Source organism: Podarcis bocagei, assembly GCF_964188305.1.
Source record: "Podarcis bocagei genome assembly, chromosome: 8".
Lineage (NCBI taxonomy): Eukaryota > Metazoa > Chordata > Lepidosauria > Squamata > Lacertidae > Podarcis > Podarcis bocagei.
In genome coordinates, this window is record NC_138133.1 from 93,220,814 (window position 1) to 93,248,173 (window position 27,360).

The 27,360-nt window shown below is 53.2% G+C and overlaps 1 protein-coding gene across 1 annotated transcript; it reads left to right on the top strand.

The window, feature by feature from the left end:
- Nucleotides 1-5,238: 5,238 nt before the first annotated feature.
- On the top strand, nt 5,239-26,532 carry PARP10 (poly(ADP-ribose) polymerase family member 10; the record flags this gene model as incomplete). Its single annotated transcript, XM_081204406.1, has 10 exons — nt 5,239-5,401; nt 7,650-7,895; nt 8,016-8,261; nt 10,696-11,555; nt 13,754-13,966; nt 14,662-14,782; nt 20,670-21,632; nt 21,777-21,916; nt 23,070-23,244; nt 25,919-26,532. 10 exons carry the CDS (start codon nt 5,239-5,241, stop codon nt 26,218-26,220), a joined length of 3,429 nt encoding a protein of 1,142 aa, XP_081060532.1. The 3' UTR covers nt 26,221-26,532.
- Between the last annotated feature and the right edge of the window lie 828 nt (nt 26,533-27,360).

Consider the following 27,360-nt stretch of genomic DNA (forward strand, 5'->3'; position numbering starts at 1 on the left):
AGCAGCTATGGGGGAGTTGCAGTTAAGGAGATGTTGGTAGTGTCCTTTCCAGGACAGTGCAATAGCTTCTTTATCTTTTAGAAGTGTGGTACCATCTGCTGAGCGTAGGGGGCATATGTCATGATTTATTGGCCCATAGATGGTCTTTGTGGCTGGTTAGGAGCACATCACGTTGATCTTTAGCACGGACAATAACATAGTCTAAGAGGTGCCAGCGGTTTGACCGAGGATGCCTCCATGAAGTTTTAAATTTATTTTCTGTCGAAAGAGTGTGTTAGTAATAACAAGGTTGTGCGCTGCACATATCGTCAAAAGTAAGATTCTGTTCTGGTTGCTGTTGCTAACTCCTTCTTTCCCAATAGTCCCAGGCCACAGATTGAAATCTCGCTCAACTCTTGCATTAAAATCACCCAGAAGGATAATTTTATCTTCATTAGGCGTCTCTAATAGGACAGTATCCAGCGGAGAGTAAAATATTTCTTTAATGTCTTCATCATCATCCAGTGTTGGTGTATAAGTGCTTATAATAGTGCTTATAATAGTAGGCTGTTGGTTTTTGGTGAGCTTTATTCGAAGGGTTGAGAGTCGCTCATTAATGCTGGTAGGGACTTCTGACAGGAGCTTCACAAGGTCGTTTTTTATAGCAAAGCCTACCCCATGTATTCAATGTTCTTGTTCAGATAGACCTTTCCAGAATAATGTGTAGCCTCCTTTTCCTTCCTTCAGTTGTCCCTCGCCTGCTCTTCAAAAGTCTTGAAGCGCTGCAATATTGATGTTAAAACGTCACAGCTCTCTTGCAATGATGGCAGTTCTGCGTTCAGGACGTTCGCTGTCTGTGTTATCTGACAAAGTCTGTTTATTCCATGTTCCAAAGTTCAATTGTCTTTTACGACAGCTAGGTGGTGACCCCACTGGGCGCGGTAATCCAGTCAGGGGAAAAGGGAGGCAGACTATGTTTAGGGCACCTTTTCTAGCCCCTCCCCCTTTTCAGGGTGTACAGAGTGGATCCTAAAAAGGGCTGCTCTGTCATGGATACAGCTGCCGAGCTGCTCAACTGCCTCTTTCCTAGAGTCAGAACGACTGAATCTGTATCCACCTCCCAAGTGCCAGTTCATGACTAGGGGCTTCCAGATTTCACGATCCTGCCCCCATTACCATTTGCTGATCGCCATGGGACATTTGGAGTTTGGGATGGGTTTTTGGAAGACGCCTGTGTGTGAATTTGTTTTATGCGTGTAGATCAGTGCACACTGACCAACGCAGTCTTCGCGGTAGGGCTCTGTTCCGTTGGCATGAAGTAGTCTCTACAAACTGGTAGATTCCTATCTGCTGCAGCCTTCATCCGCCTTCACAGCCATTGTAACATATCGCTTGTTATCACCCACCTGTTCTGCCGTTGAGGACTTCTTGGGTCATTCTTTGTCTGGCTCCTTCCCTTTGACCTTACGGAGTATGAGACGGCTTCGCTCACAAGGGTCATAGGAACATGCAACCCACTCACCACAAGGTGATGATCCCGCGAGTGGGGCCTCAAAATACAGTCCTGTTGGCAGAGCACTTCCTCTGGCTGGAGGTGAATTTCTCCCCTTTATACAAGGTGAGTCTTTTAAAAGAGGCCCTGTGGAACATGTGTACTCTGTATCCACGGGGCCTCTTTTAAAGGACTCACCCTGTACATCATTTGTGGTAAGCATAGGAGTAGGCTGAGCTTCTAAAGAAAGCCAAGCCAGGTGGCACTTCCAATTCACGTATGGGATGGAGACCCAGGCCTTTTAGCTACCACATTTCATAGCGCTGGGAGCTTCCGGGACCCCACCCCCCGCCCGACTGGACTGGGCAAGTCTCTCGTGGCCCACCTTGTTCCTTCATAGACCCCAAGCGATGCCTCTCTGGTCCACTTCAGGGATGTCATCAGCACACTTGTGGAAAATAGTAATAATAATAATAATAATAATAATAATAATAATAATAATAATAACAACAACAACAACAACAACAATAACAATAATAATAATAATTTATTATTTATACCCCGCCCATCTGGCTGGGTTTCCCCAGCCACCCTGGGTGGCTCCCAACAGAATATTAAAAACATGATAAAACATCAAACATTAAAAACTTCCCTAAACAGGGTTGCCTTCAGAAAGGGAGGGTCCCTTGTTTTTGCCTAAATGGAGACTTCACAAAGGCACATTCATGAAACCTTAAAAGGGGGGTCCTACAGGCAATAAACGTCTGACCAGGCTGTGTGTTGTTGATTCAAGGACTTAACTCTCTCTTCGACATTTGCCTGCTGCAGCCCTTGCTAAACTTTGTACAGCCAGTTGCCCCCCAGCCCTGCAACAGCCAGAGGTTTCTCCATCCTCCTGCAGCAGCAGCAGCAGCAGAGCTCCAGGACCCCAAGGAGGTGCAGAGGAGGACTGTGATGGGCAAGGTCTGCGGAGAGTCCCAAGGGCCAGACCAAGGGAAGCAGGAAGCCCACCTGTTGAAGGTAAAGGAATCCCCTCCAGACCACAGAGGTTCCCACCTGCGTTGCCAAAGGCCTGGCCTGAGAGGGAGCAGCTGGTCTGGTATCCAGAAGGAAGCAGGGAGGCCGCCATGTTGCCTGGATAGAGCCAAATCCTTTATGAAATCTGGATGGCAGGGAATGAGGTGCAGGCTGCAGAGGCTGAATGGTAGCTTTGTCGTCTTCTTCTTCTTCTTCTTCGGCAACCACTCATAGCTGAGTAAGATTGTCTTCCATAAGCACGGTTTTAACAGTGAGTCCTTAAGTGACTGTGGAGGCCAATTCTGGATCCACACGTCCTTCCACAGTGGGGACATTGGTTTCCGGGCGGGAGCTGATCCCGGTGTGGATTTGCCAAGCGTGCCTTCCTCTTAGCACATTTCTCCCTTGCGTCCTGAGTTCGAGTGACTCCTTCTTTAGTCATGAGAGGAGACCCACAAGGAAGAGACGGAGGGGAAAGAGAGGGGGGAACTGCTGAGCAGGAGACCCAGGATGCTCACTTGAACTACCTGCCTGTTGTGGGGAGGCAGAGAGATGGATTAGGGGGGCATCTTTGGCTAGCCAACTTTTTATAAAAGCAGACTCCTGCTTTTTATTTCTGTTGCTTACCAATACATTTGAACTAGATGACCGTCGGTGTCCCTTTCCAACCTTACAATTCTGTGACCTGTTCCATATCTGCTATTGGGTCCCCGGAGCACAGATCCACACAAAGCGGCACAGCGTCCTTGCAGGTTATTAACAAGGTTTTATTTGAAATGCATATGCAGAACAAAGGTACAGAGCGATAAGATCGCAACCTGCACACCCCAGTAAGGGTGCGCCCACTTTTTATACCCCTTAGAATGCATAGACACGTGTTCACATGTAAAACCCGTGATTTACACTAATAGCAACAAGATGGGGCTTTGTTTCTTGTGTGACCCTCCTCCTTTTCAGCCTCCCCCCGTCTGGGGTTGCAATAACACCCATTCAACCTTGCTCTTATCTCTACCCGCCTCAGCCAGACATTCCAGAGAGAGAGAGAGAGGCCCATTTTCACCGTAACATTTGAGAGAGGAGAAAAAGCCTTGCTCTTCTGGCTGGTTGTGAAAACCTCCAGGCTTTAAAGGAAGGGGGTTTTGGGATAACATCTGAGAGAGGAGAAAATGCCTAGACGAGGTTTTGGGATCATATAGAGCAGTGTTTCCCAACCTTTTTTGGGCAAAGGCACACTTGTTTCATGAAAAAAATCTCGAGGCACACCACCATGCCAGATGGGGAAAGGTCACTTTTTACTTATGTAAAAAAAAAAAAAAAAATAGTAACAGCATAGAAGGTAATGGTTAGGCTAGCATCCCTCTTCCAAATATGCTAGGTTTTTATTTGCAGGGACTGTTTTACATGGGAAAGCATTCAGCACTGTCATTCTCCCATCTGCCATCTGAATTGGTACTATTCTGGGTCAACTTACTCTGCTGCATGTGTAGATGAAAATGGCACCAAGTGTGGGGGAGGGGGCAGAACAGGTTTCAGATACAGGATATTAAGCATACACGTACTTCAGATTGAACTGGTTGCTTGCTTTGCAAGTTTTCATTTCCCAAATGACTGCCTTGGCAAGCGCAATACCTACCAGGCTCAACGCCGGTCTCGCGCTGCCGCTTCCCGCGCTCTCAAGGACCCGGGAGGAGGAAGGCGTGAAGGGAATCCCGAAGGCGCGAAAACCTCGCGCATGCGCAGGCCTTCCGCCTGCGACAGCCCAGTAGGCCGGCCGAAGCGAGCGGCGATGGGATGTGGGAGGCAGCTCGCTCGCCGCCCCGCGTGTGCCTATGTGGGGCACGTTACAGCCCCGTGACGTCAGCGCCACGCAGGCAGCCAGGCAGGCAGACGGCGAGAGCCCCGCGCTGGGCGGCCTCTCCTCGCCGCCGCCGCCCGACTCGCCCGCCTCCCTCCCACGGCACACCAGGCAACGTCTCGCGGCACACTAGTGTGCCGCGGAACACCGGTTGGGAAACACTGATATAGAGAACAATATTGTAATGGCCCTTCACTATGATTCTAAGTTCTAGTGGGGAAGCTTTTCCCTCATGGACAGCCAGCCTAGTTGAGGGTTCGAGACCCCGCTCCGCCCTGCAGCTCCCGGGCTGACCAGTCCCGATCTCTTGGCCTCACCTGCCTCCCGGGAGGAGGAGAACCAGGCAGAGCACCTGGAGCAGATAAAGGGGGAATGGAAAGGAAATAAATCAAGGGGACCCCCCCCCCGCCTAGTCCCCATGCATTCAGTCCCCGCAGTGGGGCAGGGCAGCAGCCCCTCCTCGCTCAGGCTGGGGGTCACCAGCATCTTTCAAGGGGAGGGAGCGCCGGCGCGCAGTGCGATCCTGAGGGTCGGCGCCGGAGAAGAGCGCGCGCTGCGTAGTTGAGCCGGGCAGGGCCCTTCCAGATGTTGGGGCTCCAGCCCCCTCTGGGTGGCCGCGGGGGGTTCTTGCTCGCCCTGGGTCCGCCCCCGAAGCGGCCTCCTCCAGGCAAGGGGGCGGGCAGGGGCCGCAGAGGCTTGTGGGCCTTGTAGTCCGGGGCTGCCCGCGGCGCGGGACGGGCGGCTCTTGCCCTGCGCAGCGGCCGCGGGGATCCCGGGCGCCGAGTCCGTCGGGGCTGCGCGCGTCCGCTGGGGGGCGTCGGGGCTCTCTCTCTCTCTCTCTCTCTCTCGCGCGTCCCCGCCCCTTCCTGCGGCGCTTTCGCTTTCGCTTCCCGGGATGGCGGCGGCGGCGGCGGTGGAGGTGCGCGGGGTCCCCGGCGACGTGGCGGACGAGCTGCTGGTGCTCTACTTCGAGAACCGGCGTCGCTCGGGCGGGGGCGCCGTGCAGAGCTGCCGTCGGAGGGGCGCCCGCGCCACGCTCACCTTCGAGAGGGAAGAGGGTGCGTCGCCCGCCGGGCGGGGGGGGGGCAGGCAGGGCACCAAAGGGCACCCAAACCAGGTCCGGGCTCTTTTGCAGCTTCCCCGCCCCTCCCCCTTGACAGGGGAAAGCAGGAGCCCCCGGGCACATCAAGGGGGGGGGTCCGAGTGCGCCCCCCCCGCGCCCCGTGGGGTGGCCTGGCAGAGGGGGGCGGGGCTGCCTGCTTTTGCCCAAGTGCGCCCCGGAAATGGAAAGCAGGGGTTGCAGGAATTTATGTATAGGTGGGAGGAAGATGCCCCTCCAGTAGATATCCTGCACATGCAGCCCACTACCAGAATCAGCACAATCACTTTTGTGACTTTTGTGATTTGTCCCCACAAAACACTTCATCACAGTTTCTTCCTGTCTATTCAAAGGGCCTTTGCTACACGATACCAAATTTAAGAATTCACTGATCAATGTATCTGTGTACTGGCTCACTGGGAAAACTCAGAAATTCCTATAGACATGTGAGCTCAGCTCCTCAGCAGCCCCTCTGCCTGAGTGATAATCCCTGGCATCCTGATACCTGAGTGCCAGACAGGTAGCCATTCCAGGAATAACAAACCCAGATGGAGACAAAAGGTGTGATTAACTGGGCTGGGAAACAGGGAAATGTAAACATCTCTTTTGTGACACTTGAAGGGTGTTTGGTGGAGGGCAAGGGGAACCATGGGGCAGGGTCCAGGATGCTCAGATTACTGCCACCAGACCTCCCCTTTCATGACGTAACCATGATGTATGAGTGATGAAGTTTGGGGGGCTGTAACATGGGGATTAGCAGCTAATAAAAGTCTGGGGGGTCTTTTGTTGGGGGCTTCCATCTTGTTCTACCTGGTGGCAGGTGGGAGTCCTGTCCCGACCGTCTTCAATCAAGACCAAGCCTCCTGGCTGCTGTTTTGCTCTGGGATTCCTGGCTGGGGTCCTTGTTTTTTGTCCAAGGGAGCCCTCAGACTCCTGCCATCCTTTGCAGTTCCTCTCCTTGGAGACTGCTGCTCCCATTTTGTAGACAGTGCTTGTCTCCCACAGCCACACCAGAGAAATTCTTTTGGTCTGAAAACATGGAAGAAAATTTGTATTGCACAAAAGAGGCAGGGGAGCACTTGTTGTCATCCTTACTGGGGGAGAAAGACGACTCTCATCATCATCATCAATTTATTATTTATACCCCACCCATCTGGCTGGGTTTCCCCAGCCACTCTGGCTGGCTCCCAACAGAACACTAAACATTAAAACATTAAAAGGCTTCCCTAAAGAGGGCTGCCTTCAGATGTCTTCTAAAAGTCAGATAGTTGTTTATTTCCAGTATACCTGAAGGAGCATCTCCACCCCCATCGTTCTACCCGGACACTGAGGTCCAGCTCCAAGGGCCTTCTGGCGGTTCCCTCTCTGCAAGAAGCCAAGTTACAGGGAACCAGGCAGAGGGCCTTCTCGGTGGAGGCACCCGCCCTGTGGAACTCCCTCCCACCAGATGTCACAGAGAACAGTAACTACCAGGCTTTTAGAAGACATCTGAAGGCAGCCCTCTTTAGGGAAGCTTTTAATGTTTGATGTATCACGGTATTTTAATATTTTGTTGTAAGCCGCGCAGAGTAGTTGGGGAAGCCCAGCCAGATGGGCAGGGTGTAAATATTATTATGATGATTATTCTTCCTTGACATCTGATGGGAGGGCGTTCCACAGGGCAGGCGCCACCACCGAGAAGGCCCTCTGCCTGGTTCCCTGTAACCTCACTTCTCGCAGGGAGGGAACCACCAGAAGGCCCTTGGAGGAGGACCTCTCAGCGGCCATGGGGAGGGGAGGGGGAAGTGGGCCTTTACACCCCAGAAGAGCCCTGCAGCTGGATCGGGCCCATCTCGTCCAGCCTGGTGTTCCCACAGTGGCCCTGTGGATGCCTCCATGGGAAGCAGGGATGGCTGGCCTTTCGCATGTGATCTGGGAGATAATCAGATAATCCAGGGGTGCTTCGCTGCGCTGGTGTTGCTGGAGCCCAGAGTGAGTGGGGAACCTGTGGTGCCCTCCAGGTGCCAATGCAACTCCCACCCACCCTGACCGTTGGTCGTGCTGCCTAGGGTGAAGGGGGTCCCATGGCACCTGGGGGCAGCAGGTTCGCCCTGCCTGCTGCCGCCGCTCCAGCCTCTGGGCCCCCCAGGGACGGAGCTCCTGGGCTGCTGGCTTGGCGCTTTCTCTTCTGCAAGGTGACCTTCTGGCCTCCTGCTCTCTCCATCCAGATGCCCAGCGGGTTCTCTCCAGAACGGACCACCAGCTACAGGACGCCCACCTGACGGTGCACCCGGCCGCCCCTCGGGATTATGGGAAGGTGGTCCTGCAAGGCCTGAACCCCCAGACCAGCCGGGACCTGGTGGAGCTTTACGTGGAGAGGATGTTGAACTGCGAGAGTGGCGTCTGCTCCGTCTTCCGCAGCCCCAGAGGGCATCAGGCCCTGGTGCAGCTGCCCAGTCCGCTCAGCAACGCAGGTACGGGGGGCTTGTGTGTCTCCTGCTTCCCTCCTGTCTTCCGGGGGGGGGGCTCTTCTTCCTTCCTCTGGGCTTCTTCCTCTTCACTCGGTCTCCTTTCTCTCCCTCTCGTCCTGACAGAGTTCCTGGCCTTGGCGGAGCATGTGGAGAGTCGGCCGCTGGACGGGGCCCGCCTGGCGCTGGACTGGGTGGAGCAGACGGACGGCGTGTTGGTGCAGTGGGGGGAGGGCCCCCGCCCCTGCCCCCTCAGCCAGGACCTGCTGGAGCTGTACTTTGAGAGCAAGCGCAGCGGTGGGGGGCCAGTGCGGGCCATCAGGCTGCTTGCGGGGGCCACGGTGGCTGTCGTCTCCTTCCAGAACCTGGCAGGTAAGGGCTGAGTCTGGAACTCTCCACAGACTCACTTCCTCCAGGAAGGCCAGGGGGGGTTGCTGGCATCCTCTGCCAACCTGAGTGGGTGGGGGGCAGTGTTAAAAATTCAGGCAGCCAGACCCGATGGGACTCTAATAATCATAATAATCATAATAATAATTTATTATTTGTACCCCGCCCATCTGGCTAGTCTTCCCCAGCCACTCAGGATTAAAAAGATTAAAAAAATAAATCAAAATGTCACACATTAAAAACTTTCCTGAACAGGGCTGCCTTCAAATGTCAGATAGTTGTTTATTCCCTTGAGGGTTTCACAGGGAGGGCGCCACCACCGAGAAGGCCCTCTGCCTGGTTCCCTGTAACTTGGCTTCTCACAGCGAGGGAACCGCCAGAAGGCCCTCGGAGTTGTACCTCAGTGTCCGGGCAGAACGATGGGGGTGGAGATGCTCCTTCAGGTATACTGGGCCGAGGCTGTTTAGGGCTTTCAAGGTGAGCACCAACACTTTGAATTGTGCTTGGAAACGTACTGGGAGCCAATGCGGATTTTTCAGGACCAGTGTTATATGGTCTCGGCAGCCACTCCCAAGTCACCAGTCTAGCTGCCACATTTTGGATTAGTTGTAGTTTCTGGGTCACCTTCAAAGGTAGCCCCACGTAGAGCGCACTGCAGTAGTCCGAGTCAAGTCAGCCTAGTCCTTCTGGTGTCCCTCCTGCGCTAGCTTCCTGCAGGAGACGGCTGACCTTGACCGCAAGAGGTGGGGACTTTTGAGGGAGAGCAGTGGGGGCAGCTGCCCCCCAGGCTTCACGCACGGCAGGGGGGTTCATCAACATTGCTACCGTTTGGTCTGGTGTTTGCAATGACCAGATCCCTTTCTTTCTGTTCTTTTTTTCATATACAGTGGGGCCTCGCAAGACGAAAAGAATCCGTTCTGTGATTCTCTTCGTCTAGCGGTTTTTTCGTCTTGCGAAGCAAGCCCATTGACGGATTAGCGCTATTAGCGGCTTTTAGCGGCTTATCTGCTGATCGGATCAGCTGATAAGCGGCTTAGCGGCTTAGAAAAAGGGGGGGAGGGAAAAAAAACTAGCAGGAACTCCCCAAATCTCTTTTCTGATGAGAGCAGCTTTTGCATCTCATTTGGAAACCAAGGACCCAGAGTCTGGAGGAAGAATGGGGAGGCACACAATGCCAGATGCTGGAAGTCCAGTGTGAAGTTTCCACGGTCTGTGTTGATTTGGGGAGCCATGTCATCAGCTGGTGTTGGTCCACTGTGCTTCATTAAGTCCAGGGTCAAAGCAACCGTCTACCAGGAGATTTTGGAGCACTTCATGCTTCCTTCCGCAGACGAGCTTTATGGGGATGCTGACTTCATTTTCCAGCAGGACTTTGGCACCTGCCCACACTGCCAAAAGTACCAAAACCTGGTTCAATGCCCATGGGATTACTGTGCTTGATTGGCCAGCAAACTCGCCTGACCTGAACCCCATAGAGAATCTATGGGGCAATGGCAAGAGAAAGATGAGATAAGACCGAGCAATGCAGAAGAGCTGAAGGCTGCTATTGAAGCATCCTGGTCTTTCATAACACCTCAGGAGTGCCACAGGCTGATATCATCCATGCCACGCCGCACTGAGGCAGTAATTGATGCAAAAGGGGCCCAGACCAAGTACTGAGTACATATGCATGCTTCTACTTCTCAGAGGTCCAATATTGCTCTATTTGCAGTCCTTGTTTTGCTGATTTCATTTAATATTCTAGTTTTCTGAGATTGTTAATTTGAGGTTTTCATCAGCTGTACGAAATAATCATCACAATTATAACAAATAAAGGCTTGACATATCTCGCTTTGCATGTCATGAGTATATCTCATATATTAGTTTCACCTTTTAAGTTGAATTACTGAAATAAATGAACTTTTCCACAATATTCTAATTTTTTGAGTTTCACCTGTATATGTTAAGTGCATATTCTGTGCATATTCTGTCAACTTAAGTTGCCGTTCCTCTTTGGCTGAGACCTCTCTCGTTTTCCATTTTTGGGCTAACAGAATATGGGCTGCAGTAGTAGTGTACCTAAAAAGTCTTTTCTGATAACTGGGAATTTCCTTCTGAATTATCCCCAACTAAAAGGATACTGTTTTCTTCCAATTCATTATATGTCGTTTCCCAAAACCCTTTTACCGCTTTACAAGTCCACCGCATATGACAAAACATATCCTCAACCTCTTTGCATCTCCAGATCCCTTTCTTTCCAACCTCCACGGCCCCCTGCCCGGTGCTTGAGAGTCCTGCATTTCAGGGGGTGGAGCTGGATGACCCTCGGACCCCCTCCACCCCTACCGTTCGGTGATTCTGTGGCTCCGTCTTTGGGGTTTACCCGCAGTCACGGTGATGGCACTTCACCCGCCTGTCTCCTCTCCCTCTTCCCTTGCAGTGGTGGAGAATGTGCTGCAGAAGACCCACCGCCTCCAGGACCACAGCTTGGCTGTCTCCCCCCACTACGACTTCCTGGAGCCCCCAGAGCAAGAAGGGGCTGAGGTGCTTGCGGACGGAGCCCCTCCGGGGGACTCAGGGACCCCCTTCGCCCTCCTGCCCCTCCCGGAAGCCTTCCCCCGGCAGCTGCTGCAGGTGGACCTGGTCCTTCGGGAGCTGACCGCCCCTGACCCGGAATGCGTGATCGCCCTGGACGAAGCCGGCCTGCGCGTCTCGGGGGGCGACCCGCTGCGCCAAAAGTGGCTGCTGGAGCACATCCAGGGGGTCCTGCAGAACGTGACCCCCGAGCGCCTGCCCTTCTCCGCCTGGGTCCTGGACTTCCTTCGGCAGGAGGATGTGCGGAGTTGCCTGGCGGAGCGGCTGGCTGAGCGGGGGCTGGGCGCCTGCTTCCTCCCCGCTGCGGACGAGGTGCTGGTGGCGGCCCTGAGGCCCGAGACGGCCCGGCTGGCCTCTGAGCTGCTGGGCGCCTCCCTGGGCCGCTTTGCCCTGCCCTTGTCGGAGAGGCACCTGCCGGCCCTGGCCTCCCCCCGCTGGGCCCAGCTGCAGGAGACGCTCCCCTGCTGCCTGGTGCGCCTGGAGGAGGGCGGGGAGCGGCTGGAGGGCCTGACCCTGGCCGGGATGGAGGCCGAGAACCGGGCGCGGCTGGCGGCCTGCCTGCAGGAGAGCATGCCGGATGAGGCCCTGGTGGCCATGGAGCCGGGCGCCCTGCGCTACCTGCAGAGGTACTACCAGGAGGTGCTGGCGGGCATGGGCAGTGTCACCCTCCTGCCCCTGGAAGGAGACGACGTCTCAGGCTTGCGGGTAAGAGAGGGGCTGGGGCTGCGGGGTCCTGCTTCTCAGTTTGGATTGTCTTGGCTTGCCGTTGTTTTATTGATTATAGTTTAGAAATTATTTAGTGTAACTGTTGAGTGGATTTCTGTTTAACTTGTATATGTTATTACCGCATTTTTCGCCCTGTAAGACGCACTTTTCCCATCCTAAAAAGTAAAGGGAAATGTGTGTGCTTCTTATGGAGCGAATGCAGGTGGGAGGCTCTGCTCAGCGCTCCCTTTAAAGAGCCGTGCGGAGCGTGTGTGCGGCTCTTGCTGCCCTCCTCCCTCCTCAGGGGAAGCGCCTGCAAGCGCCGCACACACGCTCCATGCGGCTCGTGAAAGGGAGTGCTGAGCAGAGCCTGGGATGCATACAGCCTCTGCTCAGCACTCCCTTTAAAGAATATTTTCCCCTTGCATTCCCCCTCTAAAAACTAGGTGTGTCTTATGGTCAGGTGCATCTTATGGAGTGAAAAATACAGTACGTGTTTTATATGTTGTTATTATTATATTATTGTAATGATTGTTATACTTTTTTGATGTAGTTTGCCTATTTTAAAGTTTCACTATCACATTTTTGCATTGCATTAGATTGTTATAAGATGTACATTTTTTGTTTCTTCAGCTTGCAAACCGCCTTGAGTATTGTAAGATAGAAAGACGGTATACAAATTGAAAAATGATGAAAAATGATGATGATGATGTCCCCAGCAGGGTGGACCCCCAGACCCATAGGACTGCAGAGTGGGGAGGGACCCCCAAGAGGGAAATGCAGCTGCCACGTCATGCTGCCTCCATGGCCCCCCCTCTTTTTCAATCCCCACCCCCTCCCACTGCCCCAGGGTGTCTGTTGTCGGCCTGGGCACCTTCCTCCCAGCGCCCCTCCCTTCTCTGGGCCCCCCAGCCAGGTCAGGGTTGGTCCCCTCCTCCTCCATCTGGCTTTCTGCAGCCCACTCTGCCCCAGATCATTGGGGCTGGAGGGCTCTGTGGCCTGGGGGGAGGGTGCAGCCTGGGTGAGACAGATTTGTGCCGGGCCGGCTGCCTCTGGGGGTGCTTCTGAGCCCCCGAAGGTTGGGTGCAGGAGGCCACGATCCCCTCCCCCTTGGTGCCTGGAGCCTGTCATAGCCCCACAGAGCTGCTGTGGGGATAAAATGGGGAGGGGGAGAACACTGAACACCGCCTCGGGGAGCCCCTGGCAGGAAAGGCGATGTGTCTTCTGCTTCCAAGAGAGAGGGTGTCGTCTGGCACTCAGGAGCTCTTTCCAATTACTGTATTTTTCGCTCTATAGGACACACTTTTCCCCCTGCAAAAATGAAGGCGAAATGTGTGTGCGTCCTATGGAGCGAATGCAGGCTTTCAGTAAAGCGCACTGACCCCTCTCACTCTCCAGGCTTCAGGAAGCTATCCGCAAGCCTTCGGAGTGGATGGACCCCTCTGGCTGTCTTGGCTTCTTTGCTCTTTGGGGCTGGGGGAAAAAAATAATTTCCCCCCTTTATTCCCCCCCCCCGCCGCCCTAAAAACTAGGTGCGCCCTATGGTCTGGTGCGCCCTATGGAGCGAAAAATACGGTATTCTGAATTACTGTGACTCCTGAATTGTATTGGTGGTTTTGATGAATTTTTTTGCTCGCTTTTGAGACTCCAGTGCCATTGCATCCTAACCTGTGTGATTTCAAACGTACCTAGTTGAGATCCTGCGAGTAAAATACGAGCAAGACAGAGAGATTAGAAGCTCTTTTCGCGCTGGAAAAACCTCATGCATAGCTTTTGTTTTTTCCCCAAGGATGCAATTTGAGTACAATTGTACCTTGGTTCTTGAATGCCAAAAACTTGGAAGTAAGTGTTCCGGTTTTCGAATGTTTTTCGGAAGCCAAACATCTGACGCAGCTTCTGCTTGAGTGCAGGAACTCCTGCAGCCAATTGGAAGTTGCACCTTGATTTTCAAACAGTTTCGGGAGTCAAACGGACTTCCAGAATGAATTAAGTTCGAGAACCAAGGTTCCACTGTATGTGTTTTTCCATATGCGCGCCCCTCCCGGAACGTGGCCCCTGTGCAAGATGTGACTGAACTGGCTGGCGATTGCCACGCTTCTTGTTGTGTGACGCTGTTGTGATTCTAGCAATCGGCTTTGAGCTGGACCTTTGTGGAATGCAAACGTCTCAGTTGCCTCTGCTCTCCTCCTGCTGTGCAGCTGAGTGGGGAGGCCAGAGCCTGCCAGGCGGCAGCTGAGCTCCTGCAGAGTCTGCTCAGCGCCATCCACACCCAGACGGTGAGGCTGGAGCTGCCGGGCATCAGCCGCTTCCTGCTGGAGAAACGGGGCCAGGAGACGCTGCAGGAACTGGAGAGGCGCTTTCGTTGCACCATCGGCCTGGAGAGGGTCCGCTGGAGCCCCCCAGAGACGCAGGTGGGTTCAGGTGCACGTTTTCGGGAGAGGGAGGGTGCCCTGGAAAAGGGGAGCTCAGGAGGAAAGCGGGAAGGAGACCCCCCCCCCATGAATGCGAAGGCCAAGCGGCTTAGTGGTGGGGCCTTTTCTGCAGTGGCCCCCCTTTGATGGGACTCCCTGGGGAAGCTCACCTGCTGCCTCCACTAGGTGCCAGACAAAACTCTCCCTCTTTTCCCAGGCCTTTGGTTGTTAAACAGTCTGTGGCCTTCTAAGTGCACCTGGGGGGGGGGGTGGCAGAATTTTTTTTGTATTATTACATTCTGCACTTTATGTTCTTATGTCTTAAACCGCCTTGTGAATTTTGGATGTAAGGTGGTGTGTAAATTTAACAAACAACAATAACAATTTTCCCTGGGGGTGAAACCATATTCCAGCTGAAGGGGGGTTTCCAGCACCTCTCCCTTTTCCCTTTATACTTTCATGGTTTACTTTACTTTCATGGCTGGGGTATAAATAAAGTAATAATAATAATAATAATAAGAAGAAGAAGAAGAAGAAGAAGCTATGTGCCTTTTATTTTCTGGTACGGCGCATAGAATCATAGACTTGTACAGTTGGAAGGGTGTCCAGCCCTCCCCCCCCTCCCCTGAAACCAGACGGGACCCGGCTTGACTCTGCAAACGCCTCTGACTTTCTTTCCCCCAATTTCTCCCCAGCACGAACTGGAGACGTCTCAGGAGCCGCTGGCGGTGAGCTGCCCACGAGATGCCCCCCATGGGCAGGAGCGGCTGGGAGTCTCATTGGGCGCAGCTGGTGAGCCGAGTGACGCCAACCTGGGTAAGATCCTGCCCCCTTCTCCTGCCTGCCTGGGGACGGAGAGGAGAGAGGCGCTGTGGGGCTGGCATGATTGGGGGGGGTTGAGCTTCCTGCCCTTTCTTGCCCCTGGGAGGGGCTCTGGAGATGTCCCTCCCCCACCCCCAAAGTAAGACTTGCTTTAAAACACTTTTTTTACAGAAAGACTCATTCTTGCCAGTATGATCTTAATCTTTACAACCAGGTGAAGGTTTCATTTTTGGAATAATAAATTTTCAGAGTAGTTTTTACAGTTATATCAAAAATTTCTGATTTGGTTATACTATTAGAAATACAAAGACAGATAATTATGAAATTGTTGTGAGGTTTAATAAGTTAACTGTTTATATTTGGACAATTTTTCTTCTGGACTGGACTTTATTGGAAGGAGAAAAATAACGATTTCCTTAATAACAATATCAAACAATTTATTTAACTAAAGCAATAACGTTCTAGCATATGTATCCATGTTTGTTAACATGTTTGTGGTTAAATGATTTTTTAAACAGAAAACTGAGACTGAGTTTTAGCACACATGAAAAACTTAAAACAAACCCTTATTTCCTGATGAGCAGCCTTTGGACTGTAATGTAACTTAAATAGAAAACTAGCTTTAGAAAGATTTTTCTTCTGAAAGCATTTTGTTTTAAAAATCCAATTTAAATTTAAAGAATCTGATTTAAATTTTTAAAAATCCGATTATTATTCTTATTTTAAATCATTGATTTTTATCCACCCTGCCAGAGCCCCAGAGGAATAAATCATAAAATCACTATTCGGATTCCTGCATTGCAGGGGGTTGGGCTGGGCCTGAAGACCCCTTCCAGCTCTACTTCCAACTCGTATTTTTTTCTCTTGTGTATTTGTGTTTCTTTGTGGCTGATTAGCTGTTTCCCTGTGCAAAGGTCAGAGGGGGCAGGGTTTCTGTTGAGGAAGGTGATTAGCTGTGGGAGGAGCTTATCAGAGCTAGCAGGGAAGCGGCGCGCGCCTAGCGGCGCGCGCATTTCAATCCATCTTTTAGATTTAGAGGAGCTAGTCTCAAACGTTTGTTGGTGAAGACCTAGGTTTTTTTGTGGGGGGAGTTATTTGTCCTTTCTTCACGCTTTTTATGGAGGACCGCTGTAGCCACCCCCAACGACACATTCTCAAGATGGAGGGGGAGGGAACAGCTGCAGTCGCCTGCGATTCCTGCGCAATGTTTGCCATCTTGCCAAAGGTTGCAGGCAGCTTTACCTGCAGCAATTGCATGTTGATTGCCCTCTTAAAAGACAAAGTCCAGCAACTGGAGGAACGTGTAGCTACGCTCCAAAGAATTAGAGAGCTGGAGCTCTTCTTGGAAGCAACAGACCACACCGTCTCCATCAAGGAGGAGACAGGGGACTCCCCTGAGAAGGAGGCTAGTTCACCAACACAGGAGCCAGATATATGGAGAAACGTGACTCAAAGAAGTAGGAGGCCCAGGGTTCGTTCTGATTGTTTAGAAATACACAATCGCTTTGAGGTCCTCTCCCCTAGCATGGAAGATGAAGAGCAGACTCCATCTGAGGATCTCTCCCTCATTTCAGTCGATCAGGTAAATGAAGACGAGCAGCAAAGTCAGTCCTCAGGGAATGTGCAGGCGACCTTGGAACAGACAGCTCACGGAAGAACCCCAACCAAACCTAAGAGGAGGCGTGTAGTGGTGATAGGGGATTCCCTACTGAGGGGAACAGAAGCAGTGATTTGTGGGCCTGACAAGATGTCTCGGGAAGTGTGCTGTCTCCCCGGGGCTAAGATCCAAGATGTAACTGAACGACTGCAAGGAATCATAAAACCCACTGACAAATACCCCTTCCTCTTGGTTCATGTGGGAACCAATGACACTGCAAGCAATAGCCTCCAGAAGATCAAAAGAGACTACGAGGCTCTCGGCAGGAAGTTGAAGCAACTAAATGCACAAATTGTCATCTCATCTCTCCTCCCAGTTGAACGACGTGGCCCAGGGAGAGAGGGGGAAATAGTGGAAGTGAACAGCTGGCTTCGCAGGTGGTGTAAGCAGGAACGGTTTGGATTCTTAGATCACGGACTGCAGTTTCTTGAAGATGGACTTCTGGCAAGCAATCGGCTGCACCTCACAACGGTTGGGAGAAATGTTTTTGCCAAAAATCTCAGAAACCTCATGAGGAGGGCTTTAAACTGACTAATGTGGGGGAGGGAGACAGTGCTCCTGAAGGTAGGAGCCTATCAATTGATGAAGATGATCATCCAAATGTCATATACCAAATGGAGCAAACAGCACGCAGACCTAGTGGTGGGAGGAAAAAATCCTTAAATAAGGGACACGGGGGAATGATTAATGGACTTCAATGTCTGTACACTAATGCGCAAAGCATGGGAAATAAACAAGATGAGCTTGAGCTCTTGGTACAGCAAACTAAATATGACATAATAGGCATCACTGAAACCTGGTGGGATAAGTCCCACGATTGGAATGTAACAATGGGGGGATACAATCTATTTCAGAGAAACAGACCAGACAAGAAAGGAGGAGGAGTGGCGTTATATGTCAGGGATGTGTATACCTGTGAAGAGATCCAAGATTTAGAACCTCAAAGCCAAAGTGAGAGCATTTGGGTCAAAATTAAGGGAGAGAAGAATAACAGGGACCTCATTGTGGGAGTTTACTATAGATCCCCAAGCCAAACGGAGGACATAGATGATGCCTTCCTGGAACAGATGGCCAAGCACGCAAAAGGAAGGGAGATAGTAGTAATGGGGGACTTCAATTACCCGGATATTTGTTGGATGTCAAGCTCAGCCAAGAGCATAAGGTCAAACAGATTCCTCACTGGCCTTGCAGACAACTTCATTGTCCAGAAAGTGGGAGAAGCAACAAGAGGCACAGCCATTTTAGATCTGGTCCTAACCAATGTTGATGATCTGGTTAGTGGGGTAGAAGTGGAAGGATCATTAGGCGCGAGTGATCATGCTCTTCTGAAGTTTACTATACAGCGGAAAGGAGCATCCAAGCATACTAGGACTCAATTTCTTGACTTTAAGAAATCCGACTTCATAAAACTTAGGGAAGTGCTGGGTGAGATCCCATGGACAGTAATACTAAAAGGAAAGGGAGTTCATGATGGCTGGGAGTTTGTTAAGAGGGAGATACTAAAAGCACAACGTCAGGCAATACCAATGAGACGGAAACATGGAAGGTGCCTAAAGAAGCCAGGGTGGCTATCTAAAGAACTTTTAACTGAGTTACGATTAAAAAAGGATGTGTACAAAAAATGGAAAAGGGGGGAAACCACCAAAGAGGAATTCAAACAAATAGCCAGCACATGTAGACACAAAGTCAGAAAAGCTAAAGCACAGAATGAACTCAGGCTTGCTAGAGAGGTTAAAAGCAACAAAAAAGGCTTCTATGGGTATGTTCGTAGCAAAAGGAAGAACAAAGAAACAGTGGGGTCACTCAGAGGAGAAAATGGTGAAATGCAAACAGGGGACACAGAAAGGGCTGAACTCCTCAATGCCTTCTTTGCCTCAGTCTTCTCCGATAAGGAAAACAATGCCCGACCTGAAGAATTTGGAGCAAATGATTCAGCAAAGGAAACACAGCCCAGAATAACTAAGGAGATAGTACAAGAATACTTGGCCAGTTTAGATGTATTCAAGTCTCCAGGGACAGATGAACTGCATCCAAGAGTATTAAAAGAACTGGCAGGTGTGATCTCAGAACCACTGGCAGTCATCTTTGAGAATTCCTGGAGAACAGGCGAAGTCCCGGCAGACTGGAGGAGGGCAAATGTTGTCCCTATTTTCAAAAAGGGGAAAAGAGAGGACCCAAATAATTACCGCCCAGTCAGTCTGACATCAATACCAGGGAAGATTCTGGAGCAGATCATTAAGCAAACAGTCTGTGAGCACCTAGAAAGGAATGCTGTGATCACCAATAGTCAGCATGGATTTCTGAAAAATAAGTCATGTCAGACTAACCTGATCTCGTTTTTTGACAGAATTACAAGCCTGGTAGATGAAGGGAACGCAGTGGATGTAGCATACCTTGATTTCAGCAAGGCATTTGACAAGATGCCCCATGATATTCTTGTAAAGAAGCTGGTAAAATGCGGTCTTGACTATGCTACCACTCAGTGGATTTGTAACTGGCTGACTGATCGAACCCAAAGAGTGCTCATCAATGGTTCCTCTTCATCCTGGAGAAGAGTGACTAGTGGGGTGCCACAGGGTTCTGTCTTGGGCCCGGTCTTATTCAACATCTTTATCAACGACTTGGATGATGGACTCAAGGGCATCCTGATCAAATTTGCAGATGACACCAAACTGGGAGGGGTGGCTAACACCCCAGAGGACAGGATCACACTTCAAAACGACCTTGACAGATTAGAGAACTGGGCCAAAACAAACAAGATGAATTTTAACAGGGAGAAATGTAAAGTATTGCACTTGGGCAAAAAAAATGAGAGGCACAAATACAAGATGGGGGACACCTGGCTTGAGAGCAGTACATGTGAAAAGGATCTAGGAGTCTTGGTTGACCACAAACTTGACATGAGCCAACAGTGTGACGCGGCAGCTAAAAAAGCCAATGCAATTCTGGGCTGCATCAATAGGAGTATAGCATCTAGATCAAGGGAAGTAATAGTGCCACTGTATTCTGCTCTGGTCAGACCTCACCTGGAGTACTGTGTCCAGTTCTGGGCACCACAATTCAAGAAGGACACTGACAAACTGGAACGTGTCCAGAGGAGGGCAACCAAAATGGTCAAAGGCCTGGAAACGATGCCTTATGAGGAACGGCTAAGGGAGCTGGGCATGTTTAGCCTGGAGAAGAGGAGGTTAAGGGGTGATATGATAGCCATGTTCAAATATATAAAAGGATGTCACATAGAGGAGGGAGAAAGGTTGTTTTCTGCTGCTCCAGAGAAGCGGACACGGAGCAATGGATCCAAACTACAAGAAAGAAGATTCCACCTAAACATTAGGAAGAACTTCCTGACAGTAAGAGCTGTTGGACAGTGGAATTTGCTGCCAAGGAGTGTGGTGGAGTCTCCTCCTTTGGAGGTCTTTAAGCAGAGGCTTGACAACCATATGTCAGGAGTGCTCTGATGGTGTTTCCTGCTTGGCAGGGGGTTGGACTCGATGGCCCTTGTGGTCTCTTCCAACTCTATGATTCTATGATTTACAGGACCGCCTCTCCTGGTCTGCCCCGCAGAGGACCTTAAGGTCTATGAATAACCATAGTTTAGAGGTCCTGGGCCTTAAGGAAGCCAGACTATCCTCCGCCAGGGCCTTCTCAGTGGTGGCTCCGACCTGGTGGCATGCTCTGTCCCAGGGGAACAGGGCCCTGCAGGATTTAACCTCCTTCTGTCGGGCCTGTAAGACAGAGCTAGTCCACCTGGCCTTTGATTTGAATTCCGCCTGATCTTTTATTTCCCTTCTCTTCCCTCCCCTTTTTATGAAGATCACCCGCTCTGAGACCCCACAGCTAATTCTCCCCTGGTCTCCTCGCTGGCCCAAGTAGGACCAATTCAGCCAGCTAGCCCTGGGCATTATCTAATTGATTTTTGATTTCTATTGTTATTCATGTTTTTATACTGTATTTTATACTGCTTCTATAATTAAGTGTTTTAAATTTGTTGTTAGCTGCCCTGAGCCCGGTTTTTGAACCGGGAAGGGCGGGGTAGAAATAAATTTCTAAGATGGGGGGTCTCCTCCGTGCCTCCTCCCTCGAAGGCCCCTGTTGAGAGAGGCCGGCTTGGGGAGCCCTCTAGGTGGGGGTGGGGTGGGGGTGTGTGCTTGCGGGGCTGCCAGGGCAGTGAGCCCCCCTCCCCGCCCCTGTTCTGCCCCCTGATGGCCTCCTTTCCCTCCGCAGAAGAGATCAAGGGTCTGCTGGCTGCCCTCCAGCCTCCCCGGGGGGCTTCCCCAGCCGCCGGACAGGGGTCCTGGTCCTTGGAGAACGTCACGGTGAAGGAGGAAGAGCAGGAGGACCTGTACACTGACCCCGAGCGGCCCTCGCAGGGGGCAGAGACGGCCCCTGCAGCTGCCAGGGCGGAGGGCACTGGTGCCACGGCGGCGGAGGAGGAGGAGGGGGCGCTGGAGGAAGGACCCCTGTCCCTGCGGAGCAGCGTGGCCGAGGAGGAAGAGGAGGCTCAGCTACTGTTGGCCATCCAGCAGTCGATGGACAGCGCCCGGCGCGAGGAGGAGGAGCTGCGCCGCGCCATGGAGCTCTCCCTCACCAGCTGGGCGCAGGAGCAGGCGCCCAGTGCCGACGCCACCCTCCTCTCGGCTCTCAGCATCTCCCTGGAGGATGCCAGGCAGGCGGCCGACTCGGCCCAGGTGGCCGTCTTCCTGGGGGCGGAGGAGGACGCAGCCCCCCTGGCGCGGGAGCTGCAGGCTGTCCTGCAGGCCCAGGTGCGGGAGGAGAGGGTGCCCCACACCGCCCTGCGCTCCCTGGCGCCGCCCTGCCTGGCCTACCTGGCCCACCTGGAGCGCAAGCACGCCGTGCGCATCTCGCTGGACGGGGAGGTGGCCGTGGTGCGGGGCTTCGCTGACTACCCCGTGGCCGCCACGCGGGACCTGGCGCTGCTGCTCACCCGGCTGCTGCGCACGGAGGCCGTGGGGGACCCTGGCGAGGCCTGCTGGGTGCACTGGGACCCCCAGGGGTCTTCCGCCCCATACTCGGCGCAGGCCAGCGCCCTTCTGGAGCAGGCGTGGGGTCGGGGCCTCAAGCGCCTGGACGTCTTCTTTGACGGCCGCCCCTTCGCCATCGACTTCGAGCGCATGGAAGAGTACGATCTGGGCAGTGCCCGCACTGTGCCCATTGGCCGCCTCCCAGGTAGGCTCTGCCACCCCCTTCGGGCGTGGTCTTCCCCTCCAGGGCTGCATGGGCTACCTCTTGGCCCAAGAGCGGCCGTGGCGTGGGGGGAGGGTCCCTCTGAGCCCACGCCCTCCTCCTGACGGGCAGTGCCCCCCTCTGCAGGTCCTTCTGTCCCTGTGGGGCTGGATGACGGGGAGGCGAGGCTGGTGCAGCTTGTGGAGGGAACAGAGGAGTTCCGGGAGACGGTGCGCCATTTCTACGACACCCTGGAGGAGATGCACAACAAGATCCGCATCGTCAAGGTATTGGGGCGGGCACTGGTCTGGGACAGCTGGGGGCACCATGCTGCGGAGCAAGGGGAGCCAGCGTGGTGCCCGTGCTGGAATTAGACTGGCAAGAAGCTTGACCCGACAAATAACTTCTGCTTTGAAACCTCCAAGGAAGGAGAGTCCACCATCTCTCGTTCTGTTCCTCTGCTGAACAGCTCTTGCTGTGATAAAGTTTTTCTGTCTGTTTAGTGGGAATCTCATTTCTTGTCAATTTAAGCCATGGGTTCGAGTCTTACCGTCCAGAGCAGGAGAAGATAAGGATGTTCCCTCTTCCCTGCGACAGCCCCTGAGACATTTGAAGATGGCTCTCCTACCTCCTCAAAGTCTCCTCTTTTCCAGGCTAAACACCCCCAGCTCCTTCAACCGTTCCTCATCAGGCCTAGTTTCCAGATCCTTGATCCTCTTGGTTCCCCTCCTCTGCACACCTTCCAGCTTGTCAACATCCTCCTTAAAATTCGGTACCCAGAATTGGATACAGTGGGGGGAGGGGGCTGACACGGTTGTTTGACCGACCTTTCAATCTTTTTTGGGTGTTCATGATGCCTTAACTAGCAAGCAGACTGGGCAGCAGTGAGTTGGTGCAGGGTCACAAATTGTCAAAGACCCGACTGAGGATTACAGCTCTGATGCGGAACGGTGGGAACCTCCCCCTCTTCCTGCTCCTGACCAGGATCCTGATGCTGCCCAGGAACAGTGGAGCAGCATAGATTTAGAGAACTGGTTTGCAGAGGGGCATAGCTCGGAAAGCAACAGCTGGGCAGAACTGAGTGAGGAACAGCTTGGAGAAGCAGAAGAGGAAGAGAGAGAACTGATTCCCCTTCGCTAGGAAGTGTCCAGCCTCTCTCTCCCAGGAGTGCTGATAAGGTTGCTACGCAGAAGGCTCAGTGGTTGCGAGATCAGATTGCAAGAAGGGGGAAGTGATGGAGATAATTTGGGGGGGGGGGGTAGGAGTAGGAGGGAAGCTTAATTGGGAGCACCTTCACTATGAGAATGGCTGCGTTTCTCCAAAGCCTGGCACAAAGAGTGAACTTCGTGGCTGAGGTCTGGCCCAGGTCCTCGTCCCGCACTCTAACCACTGCACCACCGCTGCCTTCATGGTCCCTCCTTTTCCTTCCGTGCCTGGCAGGTAGAGAAGCTGCTGCACCCTCTTCTCTACCAGCAGTACCAGCTGAAGAAGGTGGCCCTGCTGAACGTTTGCAGGCGCCGGGATGTGGAGCGCCTCCTCTTCCACGGCACCACGGAGGAGTCCAGCCGCGAGATCTGCCTGCACGGCTTCAACCGCAGCTTCTGCGGAAAGAATGGTGAGCCAGGGGTGGGGAGGGGCTGTATTTGGGGAGGCTGGAGCACCCAGGAGGGCTACCACAAGGGCCCCAGATCTAGCAGCTTCCAGAGTTTGGGCCCCAACATTGGCCCAAAAAAATCTGAGAGTCGTGGGCGAGGGGCAAAAGGATGCAGGGGGTTGGACTAGATGACCCTCATGATCCCTTCCAACTCTACAACTCTACAATTCTATGATTCTCTGCTCTCCTTTGGACCTCCCTGGGCACTTGCTCCTGCCTGGAAATGGACACCTTGCCTAGAGTGTCGGACTGGGACCTGGGAGAGCAGAGTTTGAATCCCCACTCAGCCTGAGTGACCGTGGGCCAGTCACCATCTCTTAGCCCAGGGGTCAGCAAACTTTTTTGGGAGGGGGCCAGTTCACCATCCCCCAGACCTTTGTTGGGATACTGCTGGGAAGATGGGGGCATCAGGCAGGCCCCCAGCTGGCTCCAGCCACCGGCCGGCAGCTGGTCTCCCTTGGAACAGCATCAATCAGCGACATGAGCCTCAGATACATTTAGAGACCCGTTCATGCTCTGAAAGCAGAGTGCGTAAATCTTCTCACAGCAGAAGAGGCGGACAGAGAGATGTGCAAGCATAATGTACAACATTTTATTCAGCATAGTTCAGGAACAGAGGAAAACATGTCTGCTTCCCTTCGTCTCCAGCAAAACAGCAGCAGTTCAAAAGCTATATACAAATGGAAGTTCCCAGAAAGCGCTGTGCTGGAAATGTAAACGGGCACGTGACACACAATAGTCACGCCTGTCCCTTTTAAGGTGGAATGGAACTACCGTAATTTTTGCTCTATAGGACGCACCCGACCATAGGACGCACCTTGTTTTAGAGGGGGAGAACAAGAAAAAAACCTCCCCCTCTCTGCTCAGCGCCCCTCCCGCTGCGCAGCTCTCCCTCTCTGCTGATGCCAAGACAGTCTTGCTCTCCCGGCTTCAGCAAAAGGAACCCGAAGCTTCACGTTGCTTTCGCTGAAGCCAAGGAGCCTGCATTCGCTCCACAGGATGCACACACATTTCCCCTTCATTTTTTGGAGGGGAAAAGTGCGTCCTGTAGAGTGAAAAATACGGTATATCCTAATGACCTTGTGGTGGGCTAGACCGCGCGCGTGTGGGGCGGAGGAAGCTTCTCTCTCTCCCCCAGCCCCTCCCCTCCCCCTGCCTCTCTATGCTGCTGCCGTCGGCGCTGTGCTCTCCCAACCGCGGCGCCTGTGCCTGCCTATACGAGGGCTGCTTTCGGGCCGCTTGTCTCCCCACCGCCTGTCTCTGCCGCTCGCAAGGGCAGGCACAGGAGCCGCAGTTGGGAGAGGCACTGCACTGCGCTAACTACAGCTCCTGTGCCTGCCCTTGCGAGCAGCAGAGGCTGGTGGCGGCAGCGGCGGGACAAGTGGCCCGAAAGTGCTGGCTGGCTCCAGAGAGGTGCTGCCCAAAATGGTGCTCAGCCAGCTCAGCGCAGCCCCCTTCCTCCACTACGCAGGGCGGGGAGAAGCCAGGAGGAGGGAGGGAGGAGGCACTGCGTTGTGTGAGGGGGGGGGGAAATCGGGCCAGAAAAAAATGGCGCTGCAAACAAACAGAATCGCCAATCCACAGAATGTCCGCCGGCCAGATCCTGAGGGCAATTGGGCCGGATGTGGTCCGTGGTCCGTAGTTTGCCGACTCCTGTCTTAGCCCAACCGAGGAGGATGAGGTGGGGAGAAGAAGAAGAACCACTCACACCCCCTTGAGATCCTTGGTAGAAAAAACATGGTCTATAAATGTAAGAAATAAACTAAGTACCGTATTTTTCGCTCCATAAGACACACTTTTTCCCTCCTAAAAAATAAGGGGAAATGTGTGTGCGTCTTAGGAGCGAATGCAGACTGCGCAGCTATCCCAGAAGCCAGCACAGCAAGAGGGAGAGCTGCGCAGCTTGCTCTGATTTTTCCGGGAGGTGGGAGAAGGGACGGAGAGCAGCCCGTCAGTCCCTTCTCCCACCTCCCGGAAAAGCCAGCAAGAGCCACTCTAAAGAGCCGCCCCGAGTGAGCGTGTCTGCGGCTCTTGCTGGCTTTTCTTGCTTTCCTCCTCTAAAAACTGGGTGCATCTTATAGAGCGAAAAATATGGCAAATAATAAACAGAGGGAAGGTTTAGCTTTTAAAGTTTGGCATTGCAAGAGGGTTTGACAGATTCACGGAGGAGGGGCTCGCAATGGCTGCTAGCCAGATGGATATGCTCTGTCTCCACGGCTGGAGGCAGCAATGCTTGCTGGGAACCACAGGAGGGAAAAGTTCCTCTTGGGCACGGATCCTGCTGGAAGGTTTCCTATAAGGGGCATGTGAGAACACTACTGTCCTGGTGACTTTTGGACTGATCCAACAGGCTTTTGGACTGACCCATCAGGTGAGGGTTCTTCACCAGCCATGCTTTGGAAAACAGCAAGGCTTGTCCCTCCTGGGAGAATTGTTCTGAGCAGAGCCCCCAGGTGGACACATGGGGAACTGCAGGTCCTTTGCCTGCTGCTCCCCAAGCCTCGCAGGGGTTAGGCAGGCTTGCAGGAGGTGCTTTGGGGCTGGGGGAGACCTCAGGAAGAGCCAAGGGGTCCTACACTGCCTGCGTCCCATTTCCTGACCCCAGCCCCCTCTCCCTTCCTCTTTGTCCCTTCAGCCACACGCTATGGCCACGGGGTCTACTTTGCCGTCAAGGCCGTCGTCTCCGTGCAGGAGATGTACTCCCCCTCCAGCAGCGACGGCAACAAGTACATCTTTGTGACGCGGACGCTGACTGGGGACTATGCGCTGGGCAACCCGAGCATGCGGGCGCCGCCCCTGCGGGAAGGGGACGCCGTGCCGCGGCGCTACGACAGCACCGTGGACAACCTCAGCAACCCAGGCGTCTTTGTCATCTTCAACGACACTCAGGCGTATCCTCAGCACCTCATCACCTGCCGCTGGTCCAAGCAGCCCTGAGGGGGGCAAGGGGGGGCCTGCTGTTCCCCTCTCCCCCAGGGCTGCCAGGCGAAACTGAGCAGGGGGTGGGCAAGGATGCCCGTGGCCTGACTGTCTGATTTGGGCCTTCCTGAGGGGGCAGAGCCAGCGAGACTCCACTGGTCACCAGCCTTGGTTCAGACTGGATCTGCTACGGACCCTGCTTTCAACATAGTACCTCTTTTTTGGGGGGGAGGGGGGCTGCTGATTCTGCTGCTGCCTACTTGGGGCATCACTTTGGGGGTGGTTTGAAGGATGGAGAAGCCATGCATTAAAAGGCACACAAGGAAAAGTCAGAGCAGGGCCTGTCTTGCTTGGGGGGTGTTTTATTTGGGGGGTGCCCCCTCTGCCTTTGCTCCTTGGCTTGGCAAGAGCAGCAGAGACCAGCCTGGCTGGGAGAGTCTCAGGCTCTGCAGGTTCTGGGCAGGATCCAAGGGCCGTTTGGGTGGGGCTGGGGGGCAGGGGAGACGGGCTGCCTCTGTGCCTTTGCCCCAGGCTGCCTGTCCCCCAAGAAGCCCAGCGCCCTGCAGGCAACTTCGCCACGTTGGCGCATGTCCTCTCTTCTTCGATTCTTGTTCCAGCCTTTGAATCTGGCTTCCCTCCCTCCTGCAGCCTGAGAGTAGCCTGGAGGGGAGAGGAATCGGAGAACTGTGGAGCTCAAAGGGACCCCAAGGGCCATCTAGTCCAGCCCCTGCAATGCAGGAATTGCAGCTCAATTTTCCCTGACGGATGGCCAGCCCATCTCTCTTTAGAAACCTCCAAGGAAGGAGCGTCTCCACTGCTGAGCAGCTCTTGTCCTCAGAAAGTCCTTTCAAACGTTTAGTCAGGATCTCCTTTCTTGTAATTTGAAGTCATGGGTTCGAGTCCTTCCCTCCTGTTAAGGAAAAATATAGGTGTGAGGCTGCTCAGTCCCCCAGCTGGTTGGGCAGAGCCCGCGGGTCCCTGCGGAATAAAGGAAAGAGTCCAGCCACCAACTGGAGCAAATAGCTGTGGACCAAAGTTTATTGCGCAACAGGTTCAAAGAGGAAATTTGAACCCCGAGGATGGGGGGACAAGGATTTTTAAAACTTTCCCACCATATCCCAGAATACAGTTCGTACAGCATCATTGCTACATCAGAAA